General features: G+C 56.0%; 1 protein-coding gene and 1 long non-coding RNA gene across 2 annotated transcripts in view; both read right to left on the reverse strand.

Annotated features, from left to right (window-relative positions):
- The window catches only part of LOC309856038, a 1,055,650-nt gene that overhangs the window by 70,366 nt on the left and 965,403 nt on the right, over positions 1-19,881 (reverse strand). The gene's annotated exons all lie outside the window — the stretch shown is intronic.
- Positions 8,905-17,693, reverse strand: ZFP92 (ZFP92 zinc finger protein). Its single transcript, XM_082716629.1, has 5 exons — positions 17,478-17,693; positions 11,971-12,021; positions 11,683-11,809; positions 10,535-10,639; positions 8,905-10,218 (listed from the first exon to the last, which is right to left on the reverse strand). Exons 2-5 carry the CDS (start codon positions 12,001-12,003, stop codon positions 9,014-9,016), a joined length of 1,470 nt encoding a protein of 489 aa, XP_082572755.1. The 5' UTR covers positions 12,004-12,021; positions 17,478-17,693; the 3' UTR covers positions 8,905-9,013.

Here is a 19,881-nt window from a genome sequence, read left to right on the forward strand (position 1 = left end):
TTTACACAATCAACCAAGCAATAAAGGATCAAGCCCTGGTTTGTAGCGTATGCCGAGTCCCATGGTGGTGTCAGGCCGTCCACCAGGCCAGTTTCCAGGCACCCGCACCACGTCATGGAACACAAGGCCGGGGAGAGACTCACCGGAGCGCGCTGTGCTGTTGGCTGTGACTGGGGATGGCAGTAAGCTGGTGAAATAGGGTGTGAGGAGTTCCGAGTATCCCCTTTGTTTTAATATAGGTGAACGTTCAGACAGTTTCATTTCTATTAACGGTGGTGTTTCACCATCAGCTCTCAGAATTCCTGAACATTTAACATCTATTAGAATGGCTATGAGATAAAAGTCTGCTGGTGGCAAGTGTCGGTGAGAATGACGAAGAACCGGTAGAAATGTTGGAGGATACGACCACTGTAGAAGGCAGTCGGGCCGCGTCTTAAAATGGCCAGTATGCACCTGCCACCATGACCTTGTGATTCCACTAGCAGGTACTCACTTAGCCGACAGATGAGTTTATGTGTCCACACACAGACTCACATATGACTGCTCGTGGCGGCTGTATTCATACAAGTCCCAGGCTGGACCCAGCCCACATGTCGCCCAGCAGATGGGACAAAGCACAGCACACCCGTGAGCTTTGGAGGTAGGGGATGCTCACAGTAATTATGCTGTGTTTCTTCAGGGAGGCCACTGGGTGTTAGTGCTTCCTGCGAAGCCTGGCCTTGTGCAGAATTCCTACAGGGCAGACAAATACCTGTAAGAGGGTTTCGCGCGTTGGCATTGTGGGGACCCTGCTTTCTATGCCTCAGCCCATGCACGTGCACCGCACTCACACGTCCCTCCCCATGCACACACCCACCTCCACGCTCATACACCAGCTCATGGGAGTGCAAACACACTCCTCACAGATGCCCCTCCCACACATTTAGCTATACTTCACACACACACACACACACACACACACATGCTTGTGATTCTGCATAAATGGGGTCTCATCAGATGCTGCTCTAAAAAATCATTAGCGCCTCTACGTGTGTCAGGGTCTGTAAAGTCAGTTTCCTCTAAAGGTTCAGGTGTATTGCCACGAGTCTTTCTGTTTCTTCGGCATTTGCAGCAATAGCTCCTTTACCGTTTATACATTCCATTGGTCTTTACAAAGGAAAAAAAACCAAGATTTTGATTTTTCCTTTATCCTTTTTTTTTTTTTAAATTTTTGGTTTTCTGCTTCATTAACTTCAACTTTTAATTTTATTAATTACATCTGCCTATTTTCTTTGGGTTTAGTTTTTGTTCTTTTCCTCTAATTTCTGAAGAGGAAAACTACGTTGCTTTGTCATTTTCCATCTTGAATAACTGAGGCCAGAGACTAACGTTTCCGAGTGAGATCTCCCTCTTTGCTTTGCATTACGGGTGTTTCTAATTTCGCTTTCACGTCTTCACGGACATTAAGCTTGCAGAGTAGAGCTTATCTGAGTTGTCAAGACTTTGTGGTCATCTCTTACTGTGTATTTCTAATTGTATTGGGTAACGGTCTGAGGATGTGTTGCTTAAGGGTGTTTGGGGACAGTATGAGTTTCCTAGGGCCGCCTTGACCAAGGCCCCCACACCGAGTGGCTCAAACGAACGAAATCCCTTCCCTCACAGACCAGGGGGCCCAAAGTCCGAGATCCAGGTGTGGGCAGGCGTGGCTCCTCCTGGCGGCTCTGAGGGACCGTCGGCTCTGGGCCTCTCCTCTAGTTTCTGGTGGTCACTGGCCATCAGTGGCGTTCCTGGGCTTGGGGAAACCTCACGTCGAGCTCTGTCCCCCTCCTCATGTGGCCTTCCCCTGCGTGCCCGTCTCTTGTGTCCAAATGACCCCCTTTTAGAGGGACCCGGTCCCGTTGGCTCAGGGCCCCACCCTAACGACCTCATATAACTCGATGGCCTCTGGGTAGACCCTGTGTCCAGATAAGGTTACACTCGCACGTGCTGGCGGTCAGGACTCTTTTTGTTTGGGTGTTGGGGGGAACTGTTCAACCCACAAGAGAAGCCAAATGTATAAATAACTTTGAAAACTTGTTCCACAGACTGGGAAAAACTGCCTCTCCTTTCATGCACTTTCCTGTGTTTCTCCAGAACCTAGTTTGACAATTGTACTGTTTGGTTCCTTCACATTCTGACTCATTTTGTCTACTGCATCGATCCAATTCTGTGACATTATGTGAAACTGTCCCGTGATAACTGCAGTTCATTGGCCTGTCTAGTAGCTGCATGCTCATGCTTCCAGGCTTATAACTGTATCAGTTGGGATTCTCCTGAGCAACAGACCAGGAAATGGGCCCACACAGTTTTGGGGGCTGCAGATTCAGGGAAGAGCCGCATTTATGGAGGCCGATCTGCTCGCCTCGGAGTCTACTGATTTTGGTATTAATCTAGCCTAAAAAAAGAAAAAAATCCCTCACGGTGACTCTGACAGTGGTGTTTTACCAAAAACCTAGCCTAGCCAAGTTGACACACAGAGGCAGCACTGCCCAGCTTGCAAGGTGATGGCCGCTGCTGCTGCTCCCCGGGGCCTCTGCCCTGTGTGGTCCAGCAGCTTTTCTTCCACTACGTATAGTTCCTGAACTTCAGCTTCCTGTCCCCTGCTGGGTGAGTGACTGGCTGGGGGAGGGAGTCGCAGGCCACCAGGCCTGCAGGCACGACTCCAGCTTCTGGCTCCCAGAGCTGCCTGGATAGCGGGCTCACTCGGATTCCCTCCTGCTGTGGCTGATTTCTTTTGTTTGGAAGCTTCTAGGAGGTTCCAGTTATCCTGGGAGTTCAGGAATGTTCACCAGGCACGGCCCAGCTTTGGGGCGATCTGGTTTGGAGCTGAGGGGCCTTTGTCTTCTCAAGGGGGTTTTCTTTAATCGGTTGTTACCGTCTTTCCTTTCTGACCCTTCTCTTTATTTCTTGTATTTTGGCTGGCATTCCAGGCATCTCTCTTTTAATTTTTAAAAGTTTTTAGAATTTTAATTTAATTTAATTTTTCTTTCCAGCTTTATTGGGGTCTGCCTAGCATATAAAACCTTGCATATGATCCATAGGCGCGCAGGGGAGTTAGGATACACGGATACAAAGCCGCTCAGTTTCCATCTCCTTTTTAACCACCCTCAGATGCAGCCTCAGCTCTTAGGGTCTCATAAGTGGTGTGAAGTGCGACTGTCTCTAGTCCCAGACAGGCGGGGGGTGGGGGTAGAAGCCAGTTCATCCCTGTGCCCGATCTACGTCCTCTGACTTCGGCCCCTCCCCCTGACCTGCCTGTTTTGAGAGAAACTAAAGGTCGTGCCCACCCACAGTCCTCTTCACAAGTGTAGAAAAGAAAGCAAACAATGTGACTATGAAGTGTTAAACGGAGTTGCCCACCAGGCCACGCAGGTACGTCACAGGCAAACTTGCCATGAACCAGGATGGTTCATTATGCCTGGTAATCAGTGCGGCCGGCCGTCTGGGCTAGTGAATCGCCTTTATCCTAAGGACACTGAAAGCTTTGTCTCTGTGGCAGGCAGGTGGCCAGAGGCTAGAGCGGGAGCCAAGGGGCCTACCTTCCTTGACAGTGCGTTTCAAATAGGTGCCTCTGGGACCCTTGTGAAGAACCTTCCTGGGCTCTGAGGCTGGCAGGAGGCTTATTTCGGTTTCTCATGCAAGTGCTCGGAGAGAGGGCCAGGAGCAAGGTCTCCTTCCGTCAGGGAAAATTCTGCCACATTTGAGCTACAGGCTGGTTCTTCCATGCGGAGCAACGTGGGCGCTGAGGCTGAAGCTCTGTGCTGCTGATCGCAGGCCTGAAGCACGCTCGGTGTCCACGGAACCGCCTAGACTCCCACTAGGACGGCTCTCCGCTGGATGCAGGGGGCAGCCCCCCACCCCCGCACACTCGGCTCCCCTACCTGCTGTCTCTGCACCTCTTCTCACTTCCACCAGCCTGGCAGACGCAGGAGTCTTGGAAAGTGCTTGCACAGCTGCCCTGGGCCTGACCCACGGGCATGGAAGAGAAGGCAGGAAGTGCTGGGATGGCCGCGGTGCGGGGTGGCAGGGAGGGGTCTCCGGGCGCCAGGCAGGAGGGCGGTAGGAGGAGGCGGGCTGGCTGTTGACAGCTAGCAATGCCTCTGCTCTCTGACCCCAGCAACTTGGGTGTGCGGAGCAGTTTACCTGGCTGCCGGGGGGGGGGGGGGGGGTTCGGTTGAGAACCTGGAAATCCTGCTTGCGGAGAAAGAGAAGGAGCCAGGAGTCATGGACCTTTCCCACACATGTGCCTCTTCTGTCCTGGGCCCCAGGGGACAGCGAGAAGGAACTCAGCACTGGCTTCCCAGCCACATGGCCTCCGACACACCAAACATGTTCCTGGGGGCCAAGGGGGCAGCATCTGAATGGTCTGTCCACATTCACACAGCATCCGTGTGAATGTGCCCTTATTGGTTCTCCGTGGCTACAGTTGCATTAAACATCGTGAGATGACATCATCCAGATTTACCTGGGTAGGGCCTCATCGTAACTAGTTAGATCTGCGAAGACCCTATTTATATATAAGGTCACATTCTGAGGTCACTGGGGGCTAGGACTTCAACATGGCTTTTGGGGGGACATAATTCAATCCATAACATCACCCAATTTACATTCCGGCCTCTCCTCTGGGGATAAGACCCCAATTTTGTTCAGGGCATCCGTGGGCTCAGCCTCAGGTGACAGGTCATGACAGTCCTGTCCCCGGTTTTCCCCAGCCTCTTTTCCAGCGCAGGGTGGCCATGTGACCTAGTTCGGGCTGAGACCTAAGTGGAAGTCTGCCGGACAAGTAGCAAAGATCACCTTCAGCACGGACGGAGCTGGAGAAGCCGGACACCCGCACGGAAGAAAAGGAAATCGTGAATTCACCTTGTACCGCACACAAACATGAAGTCCAAATAGGTCAAAGACCCAAATGTAAGAGCGAAAGCTCCACGGTTCCCGGAGGAAGACGGAGGGCCCAACTGTCGTGACTTGAGTTTTGCAAAGGCTTCTTAACTGTGGCACAGGAAGTACGAGCCATAAAATTAAAAAATCCATTCCCTGGGTTTCTGCAAAATAAAACAACGTCTGTTCTTCAAAAAACACTGTTATGAAAATAGAAAGGCAAGCCTCAATCTGGAAGAAAATATTTGCAAAACATGTGCTCCAAAGGACTTGTATCTAGAACTTTACAACCACATGAAAAGACAAACGAATCAATTATAAATGGGCAAAAGATTTGAGTGCTTTACCAAAGGAGATATGGGTGGCTCAGAGGGACATGAGAGTTCCATGTACCCCCACAAACCCCTGTGCACGAATGACATGGCCCCACGCGGGGCAACACCCCGAAAGTGCATCAGCCAGTGTCCAGGAGGTCTCGTGGTCCACCCACCGAGTGGAACGGTGCTTGGCAGTGTGAAGTGAAGGACCGACACACATCAAATGCGGTTGTGGGAATGGGAAGCTGTAGGGGCAGGGAGGCCGCAGTGAGGGGAGGCAGGTAACTTTTGGGGTGCTGGGTGTTTATGGTCACCATCTTCAGTGTGCTGACGTTTTCACAGGTGTACACACGCCACTTACACCTCTATTTAAGAGAGATGAGGAAGCCCTGACTTCCCAGCCTGGGTGTGCCCCGTGCTGTGAAGTCACAGACACCCCCGTGCTGTGAAGTCACAGAGTTGTGTCGGAGGCAACCAGTGGGCAATGCCACGGCAAATGCCTGAGAATGTCAGCTGTGGCTGCTTGCACCAGACCGTCATGGCTCCGCACGTAATGGACATCAGAACCGTCTGGCTGATGATGGTGTTATAATGTATGTGAACTTCCCCTCCTCCATCTGAGAATAATTCTTTCATGCTAACAAAAACTTGCTCCTCATCAGGAACCAGAGACCAAACTTCTCCATCCAGCATCCCAGGCTTTCCTGCGTTGTGCTCCCAGGGACCCCACAACCATCCTGTAGGAACCCCTCTGCTCTTCCAGGGCTCCTGACCACACGCGGGCTCCCCCTCCTTCCCTCCGTTCTGCCCGAAGTCCCTTGACCTCTACCACCCTGATACTCACCCCTGCTCTGGCCTCAGGACCCCAGTCGTCACCTCTGCTACCTAGCAAGACACATAGTCAGCACCCCGGCGGAGGGCCGGCTGTGTCCCTCAGGCTGGGCAAAGGCGTGAAGGTCCTGAGCCGTTCCTGGGGAGTCGGAGAGTCGTCTGTGGCGGAGGCAATCCTGCCGCGCCTGTGATGCCCGAGCGCCAGCCAGAAGGGTGAAGGCAGAGGCGTCTTGTGTCCAGACCCACGCGGGGCTGCACGGGCCCACACCGGAGGGCGTGTGGGTGCTGCCATGTTGCCCAAAGATACAAAAGCAACTGGAGGGAAGACACAGCTGTGTTTCTCATGGTGCTGCTGTGCCTCTCTGCCCTTCCCGGTCTCCGAGTCACGGTGTCCCCCCGGTCTCGGATGGCTTCCCTTGATTCCCAGGTGTGTTGCCCTCCAAGGTTTCTGCCTTACCCTCATGCAAACATAGTCTCTCGGCTCGCCCCCGAGTTCCACACTCAGAGTCTTTCCTGGTACCTTTAACCGAACTGCTATCTGCTCACTTTAAAGCACGAGAGGGCTCTGTTCAAGGCTAGCACCTTAGAGCCTCCTTATTTGTTTGCCCCTAAAGTAAATGAATTCAGTCAGGACATGTAACCCCCAGTTACATGGGGGTGGAGCCATGGCCTTTAAACAGCTCTTGCAAAGGGTCCAAGGTGTCAGAGAGCAAGTGGTCTGGCTTTTATTCCACACAGGAGAGAAAATGACACCCATAATCACACTGCAGTGGAAATGTCATGAAGACAAGCAAAATTAGACAGAGAACTGACAAAAAGATGCACTGCTATTTTAAATGTCATTTATCTGGGTAAGTGTTTGGGGACCCTGGAACCTTTCGGGTGCTCCAAAATCAGAGCACAAATGTCCGGCACCCTCTGCTGAAAACACCTGTACATCCACCCCCTGTAGCCAGTCACCTTTGGGTATGGGTCCCATGAGAAAAGGAGTTCATGGGAGAAGTGAAGTTGGCTTGTCCGGCGGGACAGATGAGATGACATCACATGCTGTTCACTTACGAGAGCGATGGAAACGGACATGGGAGCCCATGGATCTGGTCTCTGTCTGGTTCCCCTCACGTGGTGGTTTTTGTCCCAATCTTGGCAAGGCCACAGTTGAACCGAATGAGAGTGGAGTCCACATGCGTGGCCTCCTGCCTGTGTTCCTTGCTCTGCACGGGGACTGGTTTGCTAACCCCTTGCCTGCCTTCAAAGATCGTCTGTGCCTCAGGGAAACACATGCTTCCCAATGACCTGCCCATGGACTTCAAAGGCACTGTTGCTGATACTTCTTTTTCTCTGGGAGAATCTCAAGATGCAGTTCCATTTGACCCCCTCAGATGGGGCTGGAGGTAAAGTGCTAAGGGGCCATATTCATTTCCCATGTTTCTGAAGTGCTAGCAAACATGAATGTGACACAAAGACGACAAAGGACAAGGGGACACAGACCCAGTGAAGGGCTATGAGATAAAAGCAAGATATAAGAACTCTAGAACTTTCCATAAATAGTATCAAACTCTTTTTGATATAGCTAGATCAAACTTCTCTATGTCTTTGTTTCTGTCTACCCGTATCTCTCTTTTCTGGGGTCATCCTAGTGATCAGAGCTCCGAGATGCCTGCTCGGAAGGAATTCTGCATCTCCAGGTTTTTCCTCACTGTCCTGATGTCCAGTCGAACCTCTCCTGTGTGGCAGGGTAGGCGCCCAGGCTCCTCGGAGGCCCAGTGGGGACCTACCACTTGCCTGCCGGAGAGCCTGGCAGTGAAGAGGGCTGGAAGGAGGTGGCCAGCCAGTGAGGACACTGCCGGCTGCCCTGTCTCCCTGGGGCTGAGGAGGAGGGGGGAGAGGAGGGGCCGGGTTTTCTCTCCCCTGAGGTCTTCTCACAGGGTGGGGGAGTCTTATTTAAGGAGCGATTTTCTAACTCTCTCATGAGGCAAATATCTCTATCTTTAACTTACATCACTCCTGAATGCGAAAATATTTAAAGCAGCTGAATCTTCAATATTATAAGAAATGTCATATGAAAGGCAGATCCAAGGAGAGCGCCGCTGCCGGCCGCTCTGTGCGAATCCCTAGCTTGTTGCCTTCCCGCAGGACCCTGCCTTGCCAGAGCGCAGCGCCGCGGGAGGCTCTAGGCACTGAGGGTGGGGAGGAGGGGCGGAGAGCCCAGGGTGGTCTTCGCTGGTGGGGTCTGGGGGAGCAGAAGGCAGTGAGGAGGGTGAGCCTGGTGGACAGGGAAGACACGCCTTGCCTGGAGCCCCGTCCCGTCCCGTCCCGTGAGAGATCAGAGTGTCTCCCATACGCAGCCCCGCCCCAGGCCTCTGGGAAGATGCGAGCTGGACGCTGCGGCTCCTCGGAGAAGCAGCCGGCGGCCCCCGTGGGCAGCTGTGGCTCTCAGGCAGAAGGACAAGGGGCCCGGGAAAGAAAGGGGTCCCTGCTCAGCGTGCTAGCGGGGTGTCCTGTTCCTTCTCTCGAGCGGCAGGCTCAGAGACATCACTTCCTGTGGCGGGACAAGCCGGCTGGGGCAGGCCACGAACGTCTTTGCCCAAATCCATTTCCAGACAATTTCTGAACTGATGAGTCTGCGGTGACGTCACACAGTCCAGCCACAGTCCAGTCGCAGAGTTCCCTCAAGTCCCCTCCGGTGACAGGCGCTTAAACGATTAAAGTGCTCGGAGTGCTTCTACCCGGAAACACTAAGCAGTCTGGGGCTGAAGCCCACGGTCTCGCAAGAGGAACCCAAGGCGCGGGTGCGGGCGGCGGCGGGCGGGGACAGGGGCTCTCGTCACAGGGTGGCCCCCGCCCCCCCCTCCGCCGCCACAGGGGTCCTGAGGCCCGCGGGCCTGGGAGCACGCGTTGCAGCGCCCGCAGGCACCGTCGTCGGGCTGAGAGGAGCACCCGGCGCCCCGTTTCGAAGCCCGGCCGTGTCACACTGCGCGGGGGGCCGCCGCACAGCCCGCGTCGCCCGGGGCCGCCTCGCCCTCCGCTCCGCCGTCGCTCCTCCCCGCGGGCCTCCTCCCGCCGCGGGGCTTCTGGGGCCGGCCCGGCCGCCGCGGGGCCCGGAGGGCTTGGCCGCACTCGGCGCAACGGCCGTTCCCGGCGCGGGGCCGCCGCGGCTCGGCCCCCTGCGCGGCCCGCGGCTCCGGGAGGCGCCGCCCACAGCGCGGACACGCGTAGGGCCGGTCGCGGCGGTGCAGCGCCCGGTGCTTGCCGAGGTTGGCTCGGCGGCTGAAGGCGCGGCCGCAGTCGGGGCACGCGTAGGGCCGCTCCCCGCTGTGCGCGCGCTGGTGCTGGCTGAGCCCCGAGCAGCCGCGGAAGGCCTTGCCGCACTGCTTGCACGTGAAAGGCCTGTCGCCGCTGTGGCTGCGCTGGTGGTGGATGAGCTGCGACACACCCTTGAAGGCCTTGGCGCACTGGCCGCACGCGTACGGCTTGTCGCCGCGGTGCGTGCGCTGGTGCTCGATGAGGTTGGAGCTGCGGCGGAAGGCCTTGCCGCAGTCCCCGCACGCGTACGGCCGCTCGCCGCTGTGCGTGCGCCGGTGCTCCAGCAGCGCGAAGCGGCGCCGGAAGGGCTTCCCGCACTCGGGGCACGCGTACGGCTTCTCGCCGCTGTGGATGACCTGGTGCTTGATGAGGTTGGAGCTGCGCGTGAACGCCTTGCCGCAGTCCCCGCACGCGTACGGCCGCTCGCCGCTGTGCGTGCGCCGGTGCTCCAGCAGCGCGAAGCTCCGCCGGAAGAGCTTCCCGCACTCGCCGCACGCGTACGGCTTCTCGCCGCTGTGGATGACCCGGTGCTTGATGAGGTTGGAGCTGCGGCTGAACGCGCGGCCGCACTGCTGGCACACGTAGCGCTTCTCGGCGCCGCGCGCGCCCTGCCGCCCGGGAACCCTCTCCTGCCCGACGCGGGGGCTGCTCCTCAGCCGCGTCTCTCCCGCCGCCCCAGACGGGCTGCTGGGACCTTTCTCCCGGGGAGGGTCACCCCTGCTGGACCCCGTCTGCGGGGAGGGAGCCCGTCTCACTCCCTGCTCCGGCGCGTCGCCTGGCGGCCAGGCCACCGGACGATAGTCACCAGCCCGACGATCGGGACCCGGGAGTTCTTCTGGATCAGACGTCCCAGTCTGTATCCCGCCTTCTGTAACGACACAGAGCACCCACCAGGATCGCTCTCCCCGCAGCTCTATTTAGGATTCGTTCTCCCGCCTCAGGCCCACACCAAAGCTGAGAAGGAACAGATCAGGACAGGGGGACGGGGCGAGGGAGGGAGCTGGAAGCAGTGGAGGGACAAGGCAAGAGGTGCTGTCTTCACCCAGGGTCTCAACGGGGACTCCCTGGGCGATTTAAGTGGGCCACAAAAGGGAATTTCCCACCCAAAGTGGTCACAATACCCTGCTTGGGTGGCTGCTCCTTGCGACTGGCTCAGGGCAGCCAGCCCGGCGCCCCACAATCACCTGTCTGCGTCTTCGCGGTGGCCGGTGTTCTCCAGATGTCTGTTGTCCAGGGCCCCTCCCCTTGTTCCAGCCAGGAGACCAGGTGAGGCTTGGTGGATAAAAATCCTGTCCATGGAAATGAAGCAGATCAGTGACATTCCTGTACTCAGCCCAGCCTTCCTATCGTCCGGAACAGAGAACAGAGAAGCCTCTAAGAGAGTGCCACTGCAAAGGTCCAGAGCAAGGACAGATTCTCTTGATGGAAGCAAAGGAATTTGAACGTATGGGAGCCCTCAGTGGCCATGGGCAGTCCAAAGTCCATGGGGACTGGGGTCAAGAGCATAACCATGTTACTATTTGGCCCCAGAGGAGGGCAGCCGGCATGTGGGAAATGGGGGAATCTGTTTGAAGAACCCCCGGGGCTAAGGGCAGGGATTTGTGGGAGGCCCTGGGGACGGTCAGGAATGGACACAGCTGAGGCACGCCTGCGCCTTGAGCGCTGAAGCCCCATTTCCATCATTGAACAGAACAGATGGCTCAGTCCCTTTATGCCGAACTCAACGGACGAATCCTGAACTCCCCTTTGAGCCCTGGATCTGCATGGTGAGGGTCAGAAAGAACCAAGGGGAAGAAACTAGTCTCCCTCTGTGTGGTTAGATTAGGGAGATGAAATCTGTAGGAAAGAAATGGAGCAAACAGACCCCTGCAAGCCGGCGGCAGCGGTGTGTGTGTGTGTGTGGGGGGGGGGTCCTGCCCAGCTCCTTTCCGGATTTCTATAGGCTGGAGAGCTGAGTGCACGTCTTAGCCTTGATACAAGGAAAAAGAGCAGCTGAACTCCATAATATGAAATGAATGTACAATTCCACCTTGATAATGAAAAAAGTCTACAGCAGCATATAAATATTCAAGGATAATGTGCATCTATCTTTTACTTAACATGTGATTTTAGATGCAAAATAAGTTCGATGGGGGCCCATGCATTTACCACTTGCAGGTCAAAACCATTTAGCTAAAAACTGTCCTACTGAGACAAAAGCCGGGCTCCAGGAGATTACTGCTCTGATGGGAAAATGCATTTATTCTTGGGCTCACAGTGACCAACAAACAAAGAAACTTAAAAATAAACAGAAACAGAGTAGGGGAATTAGATATGTGTGTCCAATCCTTACCCAGGGACACCAAGTGATGATAGTTTTCCAGCATCACTGTCTTGTAGAGGATCCTTTGTTGGACATCCAGAAGCTTCCATTCTGTCTTGGTGAAGTACACGGACACATCTTCAAAAGACACTGGCACCTAAAACAAGTCATTCCTGTGGCTGCAGGGGACTTCATCCCCATGAATCCCAGAATGGGCGGGCAGCAACTAAACCGGAGGCAGGGAGACCCAGAGAACTCATCAGTTAAGGGGAGACACGAAGAGGTGGCAAATGGGGAAAGTCAGGGAGCTCCACTCACCTTGGGTCTGGCCTTCAAGAGAACAGCTGCCATCACAGGGGTGCGAAGAAGCTAACGGGGTTGGAAAAAGCCAAGTATGAGATGAGGTCCACCCTACTCCAACATGACCTCAGCCCAGTGAGGTCCCGTTCACAGCCACTGGGGGGCAGGACTTCCGCATGTCTCTGTGGGCTCCTGTCCTCTCTCCTCATGGGGTGGTGGGCCGCCAGACAGGGCGTAGGAAACCTTCCTCCCATGGAAGCAGTGCCCCTCCTCCAACTTCCCAGCCGTTCCTGGAAGCTCCAGTGCCAATTCCTTTTCCTCTCAGCTTGGGGTCCTTACAGAAAAACTCCAGAACACACACACACACACACACACACACACCACTCCGCCTGAAGCAGTCCTACTCTCGAAGAATAGAGAAAGATCAGAATAGTGAGATGCCTTTTGGAGGGACCCACATTAGCTGGGAGAGGGGTGCTCTCTGAAGGAGGGACCTTCAGGCCGAGAGCTGAAGGCTGGGGGTGAGTGGAGAGAGCAGCAGGCTAAGGGCATGGCCCATATCCGGCCCTCAGACGGGACCGAGCTCAGCGGTCATGGTGCTGAAATGGGGGGCGGAGTGGGGTGTCCAGAAGGTGAGGCCGTGTGGGCACTCTGGGGACAGACAGGAGCTGGGGCTCACCCTAAGGGCAGGAAGAGCATGTCATTGCCAAAGCGGACAGAATCAGATTTCGCCACATCAATTTTCAATACCGGAAAACAGGGCGGCAAAGGAAGGTTTGCTCCGAGGCTGTTGTCCCCACCAACGGGAGGCCACAAGGTGGAGTGCCCCATGGGGAAGCAGAGGAACCAGGTGGTGGCTGGCCGGGGAGTGGGCTGCGAATGCTTATGCTGTCTGGGCGACTGCAGCTTATTTCTGCTACAGGAGAGAGGTGGCGCAGCATTTAAAGTGCAGCCGAGTCCCTTATCACCAGTGATGAGCTTTTAATCGGCACTGGCTGAGAATAAACTCATGTATCTGGTGAAGATGGAAAGAATCCCTTAAAGCAGAATGAACACTAAAACCACTGGGTGAAAGACCTAGGGAAAGCAGATGGCCACGTGATGTCAAAATGTCTTCCCCTGTTTGCTCCTGGTCACAAGGCAGAAAGCTAACCTGGGCAGAGCTGGGACATGCCTGCTGTGGGGATGGCACCGTGGGGAGTGCACAAGGCTCTTCCAAAGCTTGGCTGGATTCTAATGCAGCTTTGAGAACCCACACCCAGTTTATAAAGGATCCTGGGGACAGAAAGAAGACCACAAGGAAGCAACAAGCCTGGTGTAGACGGTGGGCTATACTCGGTCTCCTCTTCATACCAGTGTCATGGCGAAAAGAGGAGGCTGGCAAGAGAGACTGTTCTAGAGGAAAAGAGATGTACATGGCCAACAGTCAAGTGCAATGGGAGTCCTTGGTGAGATGCTGGTGTGCAGGACAGAGGACTCAAAGGCACTGGGGGCCTGGAGGGGTGACTGTGGGGCCAGTGCTGCTCATGCGTTGGCTGGATAATGGCAGCAGGTCATGGAATGAAATGTCCTTTGTGAAGCACTTACGGAGAAAATGGCATGTAAACTTACTTTAAAATATTTCTGTAAAAACAAAGGCAAGAGAGACGGGGAGAGAGAGAGAGACCCAGAGAAGGAGGGAGGGGCAGGGGAAAGGAGGAACAGAAAGAGAAACATGCCAATAAGGCAAGCTGGAGGCCTCCGGCAACCCCCGGGAGGTGGGCGCCTGCGCTCTGTTTGTCCATCTGCACAGCGGCGCACGCGATTAAAAGGGAGAATCGTCCCGTGGTCCCTCTATCACGTGACCGAGCAAATGCCCTCCCGAGGACTGACCACAGGTGTTCACATCAAAACAAACGCGCAGGGTTTAACTGCAGCCTGACCGGCAGCAGCCAGAGGGCGGAAGAACCCAAGACAGGGACCCAGCAAACCGGAGTCTGTGCCCATGGTGGGATGCTGTTTGGCTATAAAAAGGAGGGAAGTACTGCTCCGTGCTGCGGTGTAGATGAACCCTGGAGACCTCACGCTCCATGGAAGAAGCCAGGCATGGACATGAGAGGCCACATGCTGCGCAATTCCGCCTATGTGACGTCATCTAGTAGTTCACAAGAGCCATCTTGACCTAGTTTCCAAGTTACGTCAAAAAGTTCTCTTTTCTCGGCCTTTCTTGGCCAGTTGGCTAAGCCCCCACCCTAAGTATCTCCCCCATTGGGGCTCCTCTCTCTGGGACCACTAAACACACTCCCTCAACCCTCCCCCACTTTATCAGGCTCCCACGCTCTGGGGCCAGGCACCCGACAACTAAGGAGCCCCCATGCCCCAGTGCCTGAGAAATCATCTAGATTAGCCAACGCACAGGGACCCTGCAGAAACTACCTACCCCTCCTCCAGTACTCACCCCCTGTCCCCGCCCCATTAAGGCCCCATGTGGCTGCCTCCTCTCTTTCAGAGCTGTAACAAAGAGGTCTGCCTTTGATCACTCCGAATGTCACTGACCTGTGATTTCCCATCAAGAAAGCTTGAAGCCTTACAAACTGTGTGACATCTCCAGCACAGGTAAATCCGGAGGGTCAGAGAGCAGATCAGTGAGGGCCAGCGGTTGAGGGGGAGAGCGCTGGGAGCACTGGCTTCCTGGAAAGGGTTTCTCTTTGGGGGATAAAAAGGTTCTAGAACTGAGGCGCTTGGGTGGCTCAATGGGTTAAAGCCTCTGCCTTCAGCTCAGGTTATGATCCCAGGGTCTTGGGATCGAGCCCCACATCGGGCTCTCTGCTCGGCCAGGAGCCTGCTTCCTCCTCTCTCTCTGCCTGCCTCTCTGCCTACTTGTGATCTCTCTGTCAAATGAATAAATAAATATCTTAAAAAAATGTTCTGGAACTAGAAAGAGGGGATGGTTGCTTCATGTGCTTCATGCCACTGAGTCACTGGCTCTGAAGTGGCTAGTTTTATGTTATGTGAATCCCATCTCAACAAAAAAAGGGGGGAGTGGCAAAAGGTGTCACTGTCAAATAATCTTGATGTCCACAGGTCACGTGTGTCTCATGATGACACACTGTCAGCCACCAGGGGACTGGCACAAGCTATAGGTGTGTGTGCGGGCGAAGAACACTGATAGCAGCAAGGCTTCTCAGGCCACTAGCAGAACGTTCTGAAGGACAGCACCAACTTCTTTTTTCCTTACCATGACTGTCCTGCTGGGTCAGGAGCCATTTTGGAAAATACGCAAATCGAAAGCCACCTCCCACAACTTGCTGGGGTCCCTTCGAAGCTCCCAAGAGAGAAGAGATTGTTGAGCTGTGACTTCCTGAGGAAAACGCACTATGGACAGGGTTAGCCTGCAGACAGAGCCTGACACTGAAATTCGACGCCACAAGGTGCATCCAGGGGGCCAGTCATGTGCAGTGGTCACACCCAAGTGTCCATCCGTGAGACCTAGTCTCCCATACCCTCAAGCCTGCAAAGAGAGATATGGCAAGTTCTTCTCACAGACCCTGATCCTGAGTAACGCCCAGGCAGGAATGGGGCATATGCCTAAGGAAGAATCGGAGACTGTGGAACTGGAGAGGGGCCTCTCCTAAGACCCTGGTGGGCGACCGGGGCAAAGGAGAGGCTGAAGGATGATTCCAGGCCCCGAAGCTCAGGTCTCCCGGCAACCGGACACTAGGCAGACAGGTGACGGTCCATCAGACAGCAGTGCCCCGACGCCAGGAAGGCCCAGTCAGCCTGGCTTAGGAGGGTAGCAGAATCCCACCGTGCTTGCTGACTGGGCCAAGTAAAGCCGAGGATGTGGGGCTGACCCCTGGGGGAGGAAAGGCTCTGGGCTGCCAACTGAAACGCATCATGGCTCAGAAAGGGGAGAGGCGGCCAGTGGACTTCAGTGCTGATGCTTACAGAAGACCACGAGATGGGGCTGTTTCCCCAGAAAAAGAAAACAGCAAACAAACAAACAACGGGAAAGGCGGTCAGCAATCCCATGCAGGCAGGGTCAAGAATTGGGGCTGTTTCACCGGCAAGGAGTGACGCAGGGTCTCTGCAGTCAGGCTTCTCCCTCCCCGCCCCCGCCGCCCCGGGGAAACTTCCTCTGAGGTCTGGCAATTTAAGACCCCAACCGCCTCCTCCTTGCTCTAGCGGTCTTCCCCTGGGACTGCATCATTTGCCACCCACCTGGTGGAAAGGCCTGAGGACCCGGGGCCCTAGGGAGGCCACAGGTCAGCCCAGGGCCTCCACGGTGCCTGACCCAGCAAAGCCCTCTGAGCCTCACCCTTGCAATGGATGTCTCCCTTGCCCTGGGGTGTGGGGGACATAGGCTGAACTGGTCCTAGGGATGGCTACCTCCTAGTGGGATTCTGTCCTTCTCTGCTCACGGCCCTCCCTGGGGTGTCCGTTTTACCCACATGGCTCTTTCTGACCTGGCCTTCCCCTCCCCCCACCCGTTTGCTCCCTACTCCTGCCACACTGTCTTCTGAGCGGTCCCTCCACACACCATGCCGCCACTCATACCTCAGGGCCTTTGCACTGGTTGTTTCCTCTCTGTGGAATACTCTGTCATTTCCTTCAAGTTTTTCAGAAACCTCACCACCTAACTACATAAACTCGCAACCCATCTCCTCACCTTCTTTCCTCTGCTCTGTTTTCCCCATGGCACTTACCACCATTTAACACACTCTATAATTCCGAATTTAAAATGTTTGCTGTTTATTGTTGGTGTGGTGCCACTAGAACTGGACCCATCGTGGGGGGAGTTTGGCTGTTTTGTTCCCTATCAGGCCTGCAGCACTCTGGCGGACACTGGTGGCTCAGTGAGGAGCTGGTGGACTGGCGGACCCCTCAAGCTAGTTCCCCTGCTCAGCTCAGCCCACTCACTCTCCTGCTCTTGGGGGCCTTCCATGCCACCGCGGGCTTCCTCTCCTTAGGCCTTTTTTCTGCTGTGCACCTCACCACCAAGGGTTCACACCACCGAGGGGGCACAAACCCCCACCCTTTATAGCCACGGGAATACGTCTGGGACGCTCCAGGCCTGTGCCTGCTGAGGTCGCCAGGTGCCCCTAGGCAGGAGCGCCGCGACCTCACAGCGCCAGCCTGCCCAGCGCTCCCAAACACAGAGCGCAAAAACCCAAACTTACCGCCGGGTGGCCGGTGCTCTCTGGCCAGCTCCAGGGTCAGAGGCGAACCGCAGTCAAAGGCGTGAAACTAGGAAACACTGGCTGCCTTTCCCGGGACCCTCTCCCTCGCCCCCTCGCCCCCTGCCCAAACGGAGCCCCGCTCTGGGCTGCCACAGTCCTGCCAGGCCGGCGTACTGGGGCTCCGCGGGCCGCCGCGCTGCTCGCTCCCCTTCGCCGCCCCCCCCCCCCCCGCCCCACCGCCCCACCGCCCCGGCGCCCTCCCCCGCACCCGGCCTCTGGCAGGCCCGAGGCCAAGGCTGCCGCCTCCGAGAAGCCCTCCGGGACAGCGGCCCCAGGAGATGGCGGGATTCCCTGCCGGGTTTCGACCTGGTCCGTGGGCGCTGCTCTCGGGGGGCGCGTTCTGCGAGGCCGTCCGTCGTCTGTCCTGAGCCGACGAGCTGGGCCAGGACGCGGGCGGGGAGCGGGCGGGGCCGGGGCGGCGGCGGCGTGGGAACCCGGCGCGGGGGGTGGGGGGCATGGAGCATGCGCGTCGCAGCGGGAGGGCGGCGGGGCCCCGCGCGGGTCCCGGCGCGTCCCGCTGGGGTTCTGGGCTGACTCCCCGAGCGCCCTGGGGCACTTCTGCTTCCCATCTGGGCTGCTTCCAGGACTTGGGTGGCGGTGGTCAGCGCGCCGCCGTCCGCCGCTGGGACGGGGAGGGGCAGCTTTGGCCGAGCGCCTCCCGTGGGTCAGACCCCGGGGCTTTACGTCTGTCCCGTCCTCTGTTCAGCCATTTGGGATCCATGGGACGCTGCAGGGCACCCAGTAAGCCAACAGGACGAAGATGAGAAAATGGGGTGCGCCGAGGGGGGCCTTAGGAAGGGCCGTGTGCAGATGGAGGGAAAGAGAATAGCAAGAAGGGAAGAGCCAAGAGCCGCGTCCGTCTTCCCTCCACCGCCCCTGCCCTGCCCGGAACCTGTGAGCAGGTCTGCAGGGCGGGCCTTGAGCTCTTCGTTTCCCTCCAGGTCACCATTCACGTGGTAAAACCAGGACTGAAATGCACGGCTTTCTCAGGACACGTGCTCCACTGATAATGAGTGACTTGAGCTCAGGACTATGAAAAGGGCCACCAAACGGGAGGAAAAAAAGGAGCAAGAAGACCCAGCTTACTGCGGGGTCTATCATCCTCTCATCCAGTCCCGAGTGGGGGTGGGTGGGAATTGAGCACAAGGTGGGCACCCTCTCCGCCTCTGAGCTGTACCCCTCCTTACAAAACCAGAGCTCAGGCTTCTCTCTCTCTCTCTCTCTCTCTTTTTCCAGTGTCCCAGGCCCTGGCCAGGAGAGCCTTGGTCTGTAGTGAGAGGTCTTCGGCATGCCCATGCTTGTGGGAGGGCATCTGCTTGCCGCTCGCTGGAGGGACAGGGCTGGGACACTCACTTAGGGTTAGGGTTAGGGTTAGGGTTAGGGTTAGCTTCTGGTTGCAGGGAACAGGCGTCCTAGGAGGCCAAGGGTAGCACAGTTATGGGGGCCCTTCCCTGGAACAGAGGCAGAGGAGTCCCCTGTGGTCCTTCGCTGTGGGCTCTGACGCTCTTGTTCTCCCAGCTGGAGACTGGCTAGGCAGGCCTGGACCGGGGCTCTTGAGGTGTAGCTGGGTGAATGGTGGCCCCTCAAAAGATGTGTCACATCCGAACTCCTGGAAACGGGGACTGTGACCTTTTTTGGAAAATGTGTCTTTGCCGACGTGGTGAAGAATCTTGAGATCGTCTCAGGTTCTCTAGGTGCCCTAAGTCCAATGACAAGGGTCATTATGAGACAAAAGAGACACAGGGAGGGAAGCCTGCGTCCCAATAAAGGCAGAGGCTGGGCTGGTGCGGCCACAAGCCCACAGATGCTTAGGACCTCATGAAACTGAGTGAGACAAGGAAGACCCTCCCTACCACGACTTTGGAAGGCGTGCAACCCTGCCTTTACTTTGGGCTTCTGGCCTCCAGAACCACGAGAGAAAACATTCCTACTGTTTCAAGCCACCTGGTTTGTGGGAATTTATTGCAGCAGCTCCAGAGCGCTCATACACAAGGGAGGGGGCTGGACCCCCTTACCCCCGAGCCAGCTCAGGAAAGAGGGGTAGGTCTTTATGCCCCACATCAGCTAGTAGTAACTGATGGGGGCAGGGTGTTCCCTTGGATAAGGTAGCTCCTTCGGCCTTGGCATTCAACCTTTACGGAAGGAGGGGGGTGAGGGCGAGGTGCTGTAATAGGGCCGTAAAAATAGAGAAAAGAGAGCCGATACGTAACTGTGTTCAGCTGTCATAGGTTACCATAAAGGTGGCGGTAGCATGGCCACAGTGAGTCTGCAGAGCATCTGAAGGCCTAAAGCAAGAGTGAGAGGCCTATGAGGAGAAATTGATAAACCCGTAATTGTCACCAGGAGAAAAATTTCCCTTCTAGATTTTGTTCAATTTTTTTTCTTTTCTTTCTTTCTTTCTTTTTTTTTTTTTTAGGATTTTATTTATTTATTTATTTGACAGACAGAGATCACCAGTAGGCAGAGAGGCAGGCGGGCAGGCAGGGTTGGGGGGAAGAAGCAGGCTCCCTGCCGAGCAGAAATCCCGATGTGGGGCTCGATCCTAGGACCCTGAGATCATGACCTGAGCTGAAGGCAGAGGCTTAACCCACTGAGCCACCCAGGCGCCCCTCAATTTTCTTTTTTCTTATGAGGAATTTCAAACACATGCCAAGCCTAGATAGAGTAATCTAACCAAAGTCCGAGGATGCATGGGTCAGCTCCAATAGTG

This window comes from Mustela nivalis (assembly GCF_964662115.1).
Source record: "Mustela nivalis genome assembly, chromosome: X".
Classification (NCBI taxonomy): domain Eukaryota; kingdom Metazoa; phylum Chordata; class Mammalia; order Carnivora; family Mustelidae; genus Mustela; species Mustela nivalis.